The sequence below is a fragment of the Mytilus californianus genome, unplaced genomic scaffold, assembly GCF_021869535.1.
Source record: "Mytilus californianus isolate M0D057914Y unplaced genomic scaffold, xbMytCali1.0.p SCAF_1, whole genome shotgun sequence".
Taxonomy (NCBI): domain Eukaryota; kingdom Metazoa; phylum Mollusca; class Bivalvia; order Mytilida; family Mytilidae; genus Mytilus; species Mytilus californianus.
Window position 1 is genome coordinate 75,392,799 of NW_026262581.1, and position 13,504 is coordinate 75,406,302.

A 13,504-nucleotide genomic window follows, 5' to 3' on the forward strand; every position below is an offset into this window, starting at 1 on the left:
CTCTGGTATCTTTCGTCCCTCTTTTACATTAGTATCTTCTCTCTCTTTTTACTGCCGAGGTTTTTAATTTGGGACAGGCATACGAAACTGTGACGAGGCTGAATTAAATTTTTTGAGATCTTAACCCTTCCGTTTTTAAATCGTGATCAAGAGATTTACAAAAAGAACAGAAACGAGCATACCACGAAAATCCGTTCAAGAAAAGCACATAACTATGCAATAACGATATAACGAGGTAATCATTACACAATTCTCATAGATTTCTATAAATTTATACTCCATGGGAGAGTGTCTTACCTTCTTTGATAATGTTTGTATTATTTCTACCAGACAAAAAATCAGATAAAGTTCCAACTTTAGGTAGATTTTCCTCTGTAAACTTATATACTTCTGAATCAACAAATACAGATGGTGAAAGCTGTAATTAAAATATAGGCATCAATATCATCGACCGGTAATCGTTGGTAATATACATGTTTATGCATAAATACAAAAAAAAAACAATAAATACAATGTGAATCTTCTTCAGACTTTTCTCATCTTTCGTTTACCACTTTCATCCAATAAGGTACTAGATTCAAACTATAAAATACTGATACTAAAATCAATTTACTATAAGTGTGTCACAAATGTTTTTGGTTATTTTAAACCAATCTTCGTATGTGTTGAATATTTAAACTTTCTTCAAAATTAAGTGATATTATAGCATTTAAAAAAAGGATAAGAAAGAACGTGAACTGTTTTTGCTTACAACATCTCGTCTTTTGCAAAAATAATATATTTTCAAATATCAGATTTACAAACTTATTAATTAATCAGGTAATCTATTATTTGATTATGGGGAAAAATCTTTTGCTCGAATGTAATGAATTCAAAAAGAATTATTAAAACCGGATACTGTCGCAAATCATTATGCTTAAGGCACTCTGATAACATAATGAAAACAACAAACACTTCGAATATTTAAAGGGGATAAAATAAAAAAAAACATAGATAGATGAAAGAAAAACCGACAACACTATGACCAATTGAAAAGATAAACAATACTTCACTATCCCCATCTTGGATTGCCTTAGCCGAAGTAGGCACAACGTTTCGAATTTTTCGGTTTTAATGTTCCTCAACTCTACCCTTCCATCTGTTTTGAATCAAGCGCCACTGATTAGTCTAATGGAGACAAAATGCTCGTCTGGCAAACCAAATAACAAGCGTGGGAATTTTGCTAAGTTTTCACAAAACACTACCCAGAAAATTTTATGATTGAGCATCATGAACCACACGTAAGACCAAGGTCGTGTGAGCTTATATCAAGTGCTCCGAAATTGTACACAATTCCTGTCCCACTCATAGCATGTTGCTAGGCGTGTTGTTCTTAGCAAGTAAAGGTTCGGGGATAAGTCGCATCCCGGTATGTGGTCACAATAGAAAAAAAAGAGAATAGGATCGTGGCTACGACAAGTGGTACAATTTCGTCTCTATAATAATCTGTGCATAACTGGGAACCACATCATTATGATTTCCATAATAAAACTTTCGATTGGTATACTTAAACTTTAACATTAGGAACACTTGGTTAAAAGCTTCCTTGTAAGTAGCAACCTTCTATCAAGTAAAACATGATAGAATATCCACGAATATCAATTGAAAGTTAAATACTTGATCACTGTGCAGACGCTGTGGTATGTTATTTAACAGAACTTGAAAGTTTTTAACGGGAAAATGAAATCCCCTCATTTGCAATAAAGTTTTTGTTGTCGACTCTTATTGTCAATTTCTAAATATAAGTCAAGATATGAAACAGATTTAACTATGCATGTGATATCCTTTAAATCAAGTTCCGTGGAATAGATGCAATCAACCTAGTCACCAAATATTGAACTATTCAGTGAGAACAAAAAAAATCTTATATAGCAGAACTTGAAGTTAAAGGATAATGCTAGCTTCTTTAAAGTCTTCTTTGGAAACTCTTATTTGAAATTAGCCTGGTACGAATAAAGATTGCAATACGAGTTGGTTCACATATGTATTCGGACTATCTTTTGAAAAGTCCATCAAACTTAACAAATATGTTATCTATCTAAATAACTACGCACTTTTGTGAAAGTTTTTGATCTAAATAATTCTTTTGTTTTTACTTTTAGAACACAATTTATAAAAAAAAAATATGGAAGTTAGAACTTCATGTATCTCGCAAAAAGTACGATGTAGAGGGAAATATAACATATATTAGTATATCTACGAAAAATGACGACTTTGTAACTATGAAAAAGAGAATATTTAAACAGCAAAGAAACAAGAGTATTCTAAAGGTCAACATACAGTCTTCTTCAATAAATAGACAGGTTTCTATACAATATGACAAGCTGTAAACCCCGAGAGTCTATTCTAATTACTGTTACCTTAACTGTTGTAGCAGCTGGTGCTACAATGTGACCATCTATAGAACATACTTGAAAGCTGTGACTGATATCTACTCTATGGTATGGTGCGTTTTTTATGTGGTTACCCTTAAATAACAAATGATCATGTAGCCGTCTTTGTATATATAGAAATGACAATTGAATACAAGAGCGTGTTGGTACTTGGCCTTATAAACGAGACTATGGCATTACGTGCCACCTTTGTGTGTCATAAAAACGACAATATATAGTCGTCAATGAATGATGTGTATGTTGTGTACAAGTTGTTATTTTGTAAAAGAAATAATGATTTGTATACACTTTTTGTATAAACCATCCGCATGTTCACACCCACCATCTTTCACCAGTGATACGACTTTGTAGGCATTAATTGGCTTTGTATGTTACTCACAAATTTATATGATTCAGCCTAACACTAAGCACTGTCATAAAACTAAAATTAAGGAAATCTAATTTCGTAAGTTTCTATTCATATCAGATTATAAGCCCTAAAATATGTATACATTATAATCATAAATTACATAAACAAAAACATGTACATAACATAAATTAAGTGTTTTATAAACCTCAATTAAGCAGAAAGCTTTTCAGTAAGAATTCTAAAATAAAACTAACTCACTTTAAAATTTAAAACACAGATTTAACTGAATGTTTTATTAGTAAGACTGTATTATCATTACCGGTGGGATTGCATTCATTTTTGGAACTACACTATCTGAATGAAACATAACCATGACCATAACAAACTGTGTACCATCTAGATGTTGATACATAATAGTTGAATCTTGGAGTGGCATGTCTATATTACTCATAAACGTACTCCTTCCTGGTTTTATCTGCAACAAAATACTACGAAATGTGGTTTACTGTCGTTACTATAATCCTGTACATCAATGATTTTTATTATCTCTTGATAAAAAAGTCTAAAGGTATACTTTGTAATTGCATAAACCCCTAAATTCTTCAACTAGACAAAATAAAGCCTATTTCGCTTCGGCTCCTTTTTGCGGGTTTTTTTCTGTAATTTCTTTGACTTTGTTTGGCTTTCTGAATTTGAATCAACAATCGTACCTGAAATTGAAGCATCGTAAGAAGTTATCTTTGACTTTTATCATGATATAACCATAGTTTTAGATACATAAAATGTATATCTATATAAAAATAAGGACATGTGGTATGATTGAAAATGAGACGACTATCTACCAAAGTTCAGATGAAGTGGATGTAAACAATTATAGGCAACCGTACGGTCTTCAACAATGAGAAAACCCATACCATATAGTCGGCTATAAAATGCTCCGACATGACAAATATGACACAATTCAATTGAGAAAACTGATAACGGCCTAATGTATAACAAAACAATTTGCAAAGAACAAATATGACAGACATGAACCAACGATAGTAACTGAACTACGGGCTCCTGACTTGAGACAAGCACATAAAGAATGTGGTGGGTTTAAACATGTTTGAAGTCACCAACCCTCCCCTAACCTGGAACAGTGGTGTAACAGTACAACATAAGAACAAACTATAAAAATCAGTTGAAAAGGGCTTAAGTCATCAGATCGATACAAAGCAGAAAAACCAATAACAAAAACACAGACCGGATGTGGCAGGGTATTTATACATTCCTCACAATAAAAAAGACACAGAATATAGATCTGAGAGTACGAAACCATTAACAACTAATGAAAACAATAATGTATTCTAAGACTAAATAATCAATCCGCACACATTCAATATCCAATGGATTTGGTTTAAAGATGTCACTAACAGTCAGAGATAAACATGACCTTGTGTAATGCCAAATTATTGGTATCGACAGATAACAGAACCGTGAATGTGCATATGTATATGTGTATAACAATAATATTTAATATGGTTTAAATTTACTGATAACAAAATCTTTATTTATACCAATAAAAACAATATTCAAAGATCTAATTACAGTATTTTCGGTAAGCAACATCACCGTAAAAATTAGGATGTGCTTTTCCGTTTGAAATAAGTTTTCTTTTTACCTTTTTCAAAACGGTATAACTCGCTTACCCAATTGAAGATAAATAAGTACTAAAAGAGGGACGAAAGATACCAGAGGGACAGTCAAACTCACAGATCGAAAACAAACTGACAACGACATGGCCAAAAATAAAAAGACAAACAGACAAATAATAGTACAGATGACACAACATAGAAAACTAAAGACTAAGCAACACGAGCCCCACCAAAAACATACTAACATATTCTTACAAATTATCTTTAAATCAAAGTACAATTTATACACTACCTTAGCAGAGAAAGATCCGATTTTTCCTTCAGTTGTAATCTTCTTGATTTGTTCTTGACTTAAATTTGGTTCCAGTGTTTGAATTGATGGGAAGATATCATCCTCTCCTTTATCATGTATAGTGTTAGCTGGATCTTTCAGTTTCGGATGAAGTAAAACGTGTGCTGTGAAAAATAAACAGAAACTATTGATTGATAATGCATTGGGTTAAAATCATGATTTTAAAACCCACTGGAATTCGAATATTACAAATAGATATAAGAAGATGTGGTATGAGTGCCAACTCTCCATCCAAGTCACAATTTGTAAGGGTAAAACTTCATAGGTCAAAGTACGGCCTTCAACACGGAGCCTTGGCTCACACCGAACAACAAGCTATAAAGGGCCCCAAAAATTACTAGTGTAAAACCGTTTAAACAGGAAACCATCGGTCTAATCGATATAAGAGAAACGAGAAACACTTATGAACCACATCAACAAACGACAACCACTGAACATCAGGTTCCTGATTTAGGACAGATACAAACAAATGCAACGGGTTTAAACGTTTTAATGGGCGCCAACCTTCACCCTAACCTGAAACAATAGTGTAACATCACAACAAAGAAAGACACACTATATATATATAAAATATCAATTAAAATGGCTTAACTCAATCAAAAGACATTAACAAAAACAAGTGAACATACACTGAACGAATAAAGCCTATATAACAAATTTTAAAATATATCTAGAATTTTACATATTTCTAAAGAATCACAATGCTTTTCAGTGCAACATAGTGCTGTTGAATAAAATATTGCTAATTGTTGCATGTTTTGGGAAATTTTGCATCGAATAACGTCATTAAATAAAATGAAATAATTTGTATTAAAAGAAAATATATAAAATAATTCCTTTAGAAAATTGGTTTGGTTAATAACGTCCTTCTTGCGTATATTTTTGGGATATGTACTTCTTGTTTTTCCAAATCTAACTAAATAGTCAGAAGTTAGCGAAAATGTTAAAAACTCAAGTGTACACAAATGAATCTATCATATTGTGAATATTGAAGAACTTTTAACAGTGGCCATGGTGTGAAATTAATTTATGAGAAACTGGCATTATCTCATTAACTTATCAAACTTTTAAACTACTAGTATTTCATATTAGAATCTCTACAACAGTATGTATTGTTTTTATGTATCTATTCTTATTTTGGTATCTATATTTATCCATCTTTTTTTCATCTCTATTCTTATGTAAAAATTTCATTATCTTGTTGACTCTTCAAAAAATGTGTATATATAGATCTATAATTATGTCGAATTTTGTAAAGATGGTTGAATTGATAATACAAAAAGATATATATATAACCGTGTCTTTTCTCCAATAAAAATGCATAGCTGTGAACACCAAGCTCAAAATCTTCTATCTCTGTAAACATTGTTGCCATGGAAACATCAACGGCAGCAGTTCCAGTTACTGAATTATTTGATAATTTATCAATCACAGGTACACTTATTGTCATTTTCAGCCCTTCAAAAGAAATTATATTTGCTTACAAAAGTACGAACATAGACATATCTTATGTAGATCAATCATAATATTTAATATAAATTAACATTTGATTCGATTGCAGCATGCGGCATGTATTTCTGGAGTAAACCTCGTCAGGTAAGTTATAAATCAAAAGTGAAAGGGGCCAAATGCACAATTCACGAAAGAGCATTAAAGACAAATACGCCTAAACAGAAGAGACAATGTCGTCTAAGGTCAGTTTTGTCTAAGTGATTTGTAAACTTAAGTTTATTAATGAACCCCATATGCCTCAATGTTTCATGATTTAAATAGTTTTTCTATCGTGCATGTTTATTCAATCAAAAGCAAATACATTTACTTGGGTTATCTATCTGTAAATAAATAACTATGGTATACCGTTCATTTGGTGTGTTTGAGCTTTTGATTTTGCCATTTGATATAGGACTTTCCGTTTTGAATTTTCCGTGGAGTTCGGTACTTTTGTTATTTTACTTTATACAATATATTTTTTACGTTTGTACCTAGTTTGTCCTCAATAACAGGAGCTATGACTGTATATTCTTTGTCAGTGTTTACAGTGAACGGTATACTTGATGTAAACTCTTTTGCTACACCTGTCGGAAATCCTTTCAAATCAGGAAAGAAGTAAACAATTCCATTTTGATTACTGACTCCTGTTGGTCTAATTGTTATATTCAAGCCCTGCAAACATATAAAGCATTGTTTAAAAAACTAGTGTATTTTTATTGAAGATTAATCTACTACATTTGAAAGACCATAGTTAGATAACTATTTTTACCAATACCTGGCAGTGATACATTTACAGTATACCGTTTTCATCTGAAACGTTACCATGAATCAATTTCAGCATTTGTATTTTCATATTTTTTGCTTTTGTAATTAACCATTGACAAGGAGTTAATGAACATGGAACTTAGGCTTTCTATTAGCAAAAATAAAGGACATTAACGAAAATAAAGGATCAGGTATAAAATTAAAACAACACTTTATGAATTTCATGCGTCCGAAGTGTTTATCTGGATTTACTTTCATCAGGAACGATCAAAGCCGAATATTTTAAAGCCAAGGATGTATAAGAACCGAAACAGTTGAAGAGCTATATGACCAAAAAGGACCTAAGAATAATAACAACACTTTTGGTATAAGGTATATGACTTAAAACATTATATATGTCGAATTTCAAACTGCACTTTGCTCATCAACTGACTGAATTTGTCAATAACATTACAAAATAACTTACTACAGGCCAATTTGGTACATGCTGTTCTGCAATGTTAGTGAGAATCTGTTTCACTTGTTTGCTGCTGGAGTCAAGTGAAAACACAGCATGTGACACGTTCCTACCAATCGCTTTCTGGTGATTTTCTATTACTGTAAACAACTTAGTTGTGTTTACAGTCGGTGTTTTACCATCGGTTATAAACATAATCATGTCTGATACATAAGTGGGATTATTCTGAAATGGACAAAAACGTGAAAACTTATATGGCGTCAGGTAGATTAATACTAAAATAGAACATTGAGTTCAGGGTAGTTAGCATTGGCTCTAAAGATACATGAAATGGCATTTCAGTTAAGAATTTTTTAATAAACAAGAGGCTAAGTTGTTGGATTTTCGTGGAGTCAACTATCAGCCAATCAGCTAAGATTCTAATAACCTACGGTCAATTTTGCCTACTTGAGGACAAAATTTTGGCTTATATATTTTGGTAAAATTGTTTTTGAAAAACACTTATCATGCACTTCGAATGGGAGAGATTAGGTCACAACAAACAAAAGAAATCTTCTAAGTAAAAGTCAAATGACTTGAATGCATTTAAGAATTATTTACGGACATTTATAAATTTGATAAAAAGCAATAAATCTCAAAAAACAAAATCTTCATTACTTATTAACTACCTGTTTGTCCGCATTTTCTGTTTCTAATATTTTGTATGCAGCTTCCAATCCAACACTGTAGTCTGATCTTCCTGAATAAAAGTTGCATATTGAATGTATAAAGCTGAGTTGTTAGATAAACATTATAACGGTATTATTAGAAAAGAGGGATGGAAAGGCAATTATACGACATCTTCTCATTTTTTACAACGACCACAAAGAAGCAGACACATTTACATTAAGAGAAATAGTATAGCTCCCTTTATCGCTATTTTACGAAATTTTCCTTTGATCTTACTGACTGATAATTTCCTTTCTCAGCACAGTAGAGTGATATGAAAAATTATCGCTAGAAACTAAGGGAGCACGTGCCCGTTATCAATGAAATTAACAACGTCGTCATAGGTAAAATAGCGATAAACAGATTTTCATTGGTCATCTCAACTCGATTGCTTTTCTCACTTTCGCCGTACCGGCTCAAGCGAGAAAATCAATCTAGTTGAGATGATCAACGATACTCTATAAATATTGACGTGTTTAAACATAAATGTTAAAATTTAAAAATTATAATAAGTATTTTAAACTCTTTATAAAGGGTAACGTGTGATCAAGGCGGTCTTGATATCTTCCGACAATGGTCCATTTTTTTAGGATTATAGAGATGGTTATATACATAACAGTAAATAATAGTTACCTCCAGGTTTGCCCATTGTTGTTACAAATTGTGATAGGATATCTTTATTTCTTTGATTAGCGATGAATAACTTATTCTTACACATGTTTGTTATCTGAGCTGTTCCATTGAAGGCGATAATGTTAACCTGTAAAATGGAATAGTTTGACAAATTGGACAAATGAGAAGCAGCTAAATCAAAAGAGTAATTGTCAATAGTAGCATCAGCAGCAATATTCGGACAAGTATATCTATGAACAATTAAACCTTATTGAGACAAATACAGGCATCTAAAAGGCAAGCCGACAATGCTTTGTGTAATGTATCATGTACGAGTAGATTTTCTGTTAAACTCCATCGATCAAAATAAGGTTAAAATGCCCTATGTATTTGAAAACTTGTTGAAAAAAGAACATTTACAGTTGTGTGCACATCTTGTATAAAAATTATGTAATTTGAACAACAAATCTTGTAGTTACTGTAACTTATAGTATCAAAATGGTTACGCAGGGTTTTTGTCACCTTTTTGTTACCTGTCTCGTGTTCTATTGGCTAGTGATAAATATTGTAACTGTTTAAATATAGAATATAACTGTTTTTTGAAAATGTATACGAAATGAAAGCAAGTCACCTCCACATTTTGAATGAAGTGCGGAAGAGATTCTTGTTAAACAAGTGATGGTCAATTGCTTTCATTTCGTATATGTTTATTGACATTTTGAACCTGAAAATAAAACTTTTAAACACAAACTTCGGCAGAAATTGTCTAGTGTGATGAAAGAAATACCATTCCACGTAATTTTACGTCATATAGCTGAAATTGACAAATGAAAATGTCGGATTCACAGTAAAAACCTAGAAAAATATTTTCAACTTTCAATCCTTAATATAGGGGTATATCACAAGTTTGATATGTATTGTTTTATTTTTATATCAATAATCCATATTTACAAGATACATGTATATTGTCAACTACTTTTACTTTTAATTTATCTGCAAATTAGTAAATCTAGAAACAGTAAGTTTTAAAAAATATTTTTGAAGAAAATTAGTATTTTGTACCTTATCATTAGGTGTTAGCGTTTGTAAAGTTTGTTTGATAGCTTCTTTAACAACTTCACTAAATTTTCTCCCCTGACTATCTACAGTACTTTCTATGTTTGATCCTACATCGTATACAATCACAAGGTTTTTCTCTGTTTTGGTATGCTTTACGGCAAACCAGTCTCTGAAATATAAACCAATACCTTGGATCAATATTTCATTCTTATCTTGCTTCGCTTCATTTCGCTGAAAGATTGAAGTGATGTACAATACTTTTAGAGTTTGTTCCCGTTGTATTATATTTAATTAATGGCAAAATTTGTCTTAGTTATAAATATACCAAAAACAACATAGTGATTCTTCATTCATTTCCTCAGTTGCACTGCTTTAAGCTTAAAAACTGCGACGTTTTGGTTTACAAAATGGCTGTTTTCTTACACATTACAGATCTATTTCCTTTGTTTTTACATTGACCACATACTTCGACTAAACAATAATGATAGAATAATTTAAAAAGCAGAATTTTCATGTGACCAATGATTGTTTTAACTAAAAATAACCAAAATATCAAAATACAGTTTTCAAAATCGACACTTTTATAATGTTTTTGATAAACCAATAAGCACAAATTTTATTTTATATTAATCATAATCGAAACTGGCCTTCCAAATGGCTACTCCTGGGTCAATCACTTCTAAAATTGTTTTAATTTGTGTCAACCAATTTCCGAACAGGCATTTGGAAAAAGTACCACAATAATACTTACTCCGTTAATGGACTGATAATATTGCCATTCTTGTCGCATTGATGACTGTTACTATCAGGATATTCAACAAAATCACCATCTATATCAGCATAATACTGCCATAATACACTGGGTACTGTTTGGTAATTATCCTAAAAATCGTTAAAATAAAAATATCTGATACTTGATAAAGCCGCTATTCATCGCATACTGCACTATATATTGTTTTGTAGTTAAGAGAATTTAAAATTATAAACAGTTTTACTAATAGAGAATGTTTCTTTTTGGTTCAAAATACAATCACAAGATGTTGACAATTCTAAGGTTTACTTTGACATTCGAAATATTATTATTATCTACACATGTTTAAGTCGATTGACATCCAGAACAGAGAGTTGTTTTCCTTCATGTTAAACCTGGATGTTAAACTTCAAAGAAGGACATATAGCACCCGTCGTGTTGCTTATGTTAGTACAAAGTTTGGTGATAAGTCTCATTTGATGATTTCACATTCGTGGAAAAGAAGACGGGATTGTGGTTATGACAATTGGAACATATCCGTCGTCAACTGTGCAACAAGATATTCCATAACTGTAAACCAAGTCGTGATGGCGTCCTTAAAATTTTCAAAGGGGTGACTTCAACTTCATCACTTGTAATCCTTGGTGTAATAGCTTCGTTGTAAGAAGAAAACCTCTATCAAAGAAATAATGTTAGGAATTGGAAGCTTTGGAATATCGTACCAACTGGGAGATATATGCTCCACATGCAGGCGCTGATGAAATGTTGGTCCATAAAAATTGAAATTTCACCACAGTTGGGAAACTTAAATCATCTCTTTTGTTGTAAAGTTTTGTTCTCAACCGACAGCCTCATTGTCAATTTTTAGACGTAAGTCAAGATATGAGGCAGTCTTAACCGTACCAGTAGTATCCTTTATTTCAAGTTGGGTCAATGGATAGATACGTTCAACATATCACCAAACTTTAAATTATTTGGTGACAGGCCATCATCTATATAGCTTACTATATAGGTTTTTCTCAGTGTTGAGGGCCGTGCGGTGACCTGGATTTGTTCACATCTTTTTCCTTTGGTCTTATTGAATAGTTGCGTCATTGGCAATCATACCACATCTCTTAATTTTTATATTTTAAACGGACGTAGGTGTTGGAAATAAAATAAATCAAACCTAACTATATTTTTGATATGAATTATTCAAGGAATTGTCAAATAAGCATCACAAAATGTGCACGCATTTTAAATATTTTATATTAGAATGAGGTCACTTTCCTGTTATGTATTCGACTAACAGAGGCAACGTCGGAAAACTTTGATGAAAAAGAGTGGACCCTGCTTATGAAAAAATATATTTTTAGTAATAGCTATTTTTTCTTAAATTGTCAACACTATTGTAGTTTTTGAGCCATTAAGGAGCCTAAGAGATGTCAAGAAATGTGACATTGATAATGTTTTCAGAACTTGGACCTCGTTTTACACATATACCACTTTAATATTGTATATTCTATTAAAATACCGATTAACTTTGGGTAAAGTACCCTGCTGGCGAAACAAATACGATGAAAACATACGAGAATTATCAAATATTTTTAGACAAGTGCATCTGATTAAAAACCAGAATACAACAAATAAAATTTGCAATAAAAGACATGTACATGTCAGCCAACAGTACTACATATATAAGACTAGCACAAACTAAATAAAACTTTGTTCATACGGGTTTTAGATGATGCTACCTTTACTTGTGCATATCTAATAACTGAGTAATTGATGCATACTTTTAGAATAAATTACAATTTCAATTCATTTATCAAAGCTTCATTAAATGAAAAATAATAAATTGAATTACCTGTATGTTGCATTGTAAGATAATTTTAGAATTTGAATAAGAATTCACAATTTATAACAGTAGCTATCATATACCAATATTATTTAAAACAGTTTATCTGTAACAGTTTGTTTAAAACGGGCTGTCAGTGATGAGCAATTGAATAATGGATGGTAATAAAACTTTTAAATTGATTATTTAGTGTTGCCCCCGGAATGCTTTACATATTTGTGATGTCGGCATAGGTTGCAATAACCGCAATTTCCTATAAAAACGAGGATATCGGATACATGTATACGATCAACATCAATAAATATCTTTCATTTGGACTTTTGTTTCTTACTTCATTAAAATTACTGAATATATCTTATGACAAAAAAGTCCATTGTTCACCACAGAATAATAGTAAAATTATGTAGCGTTTATAAATAGAAGATTTGCCTTTCGTTAACATAAGAAACATTTTGTAAGGTAGTCAAATGAATCATATACTAATGTTAAAAATTATATTTTTGAGTGTATACATGTATGGATGTAGAAATCAACAGTTTCACCAGTCTTCTCCTAAATATGTTACTGTGATATGGAGTTTAACCTTAGAAGCCCCTGAACAATGGCCGTTATCGCAAATAGAGCCCTGTTAATACACATACTATATAAACTTCGACTTCCATCGCTTTAAGCATGATTAACAACCAGAGAGAATCAAGATACGTGTATATGTTGCCTTTAAGTCCAACACCGTATGTACTAATTGGTCCTCGTGATTGTAAAATGTTTTTTCCTATGTTAAGTTTTGACCATCGGGCTAGTCAAGCTTTTGTGAAACCCAACTCATCTGTTCTAATTGATTAAGCAAGGATTAATATTCATCATATTTTTCAAATGAAACCAAATTCCAGTGTTATGAGGAAATTCCTTAACTATCTTTATCGTCCATGGTGTATATAATAGGGTATGGATGGGGGGTTCTTCATTTCTTTATTCTTCAATTTTTCAGACCATTTGTCTCAATTCTTTATTCATTTTGCCCATTATTTTCTATTCTTTATAATTTAGAACCCCA

The 13,504-nt window shown here is 31.6% G+C and overlaps 1 protein-coding gene across 1 annotated transcript in view; it reads right to left on the reverse strand.

The window, feature by feature from the left end:
* The window catches only part of LOC127737984 (uncharacterized), a 32,002-nt gene extending 18,890 nt beyond the window's left edge, over nucleotides 1-13,112 (reverse strand). The window contains exons 1-9 of the mRNA XM_052248961.1: nucleotides 13,092-13,112; nucleotides 10,614-10,744; nucleotides 9,866-10,031; nucleotides 8,825-8,951; nucleotides 8,152-8,222; nucleotides 6,753-6,933; nucleotides 6,067-6,228; nucleotides 4,711-4,874; nucleotides 298-418 (exon numbers count right to left, since the gene is read on the reverse strand). Coding sequence (XP_052104921.1) covers nucleotides 298-418; nucleotides 4,711-4,874; nucleotides 6,067-6,228; nucleotides 6,753-6,933; nucleotides 8,152-8,222; nucleotides 8,825-8,951; nucleotides 9,866-10,031; nucleotides 10,614-10,744; nucleotides 13,092-13,112 — 1,144 coding nt within the window. The remainder of the gene's footprint in view (nucleotides 1-297; nucleotides 419-4,710; nucleotides 4,875-6,066; nucleotides 6,229-6,752; nucleotides 6,934-8,151; nucleotides 8,223-8,824; nucleotides 8,952-9,865; nucleotides 10,032-10,613; nucleotides 10,745-13,091) is intronic.
* Between the last annotated feature and the right edge of the window lie 392 nt (nucleotides 13,113-13,504).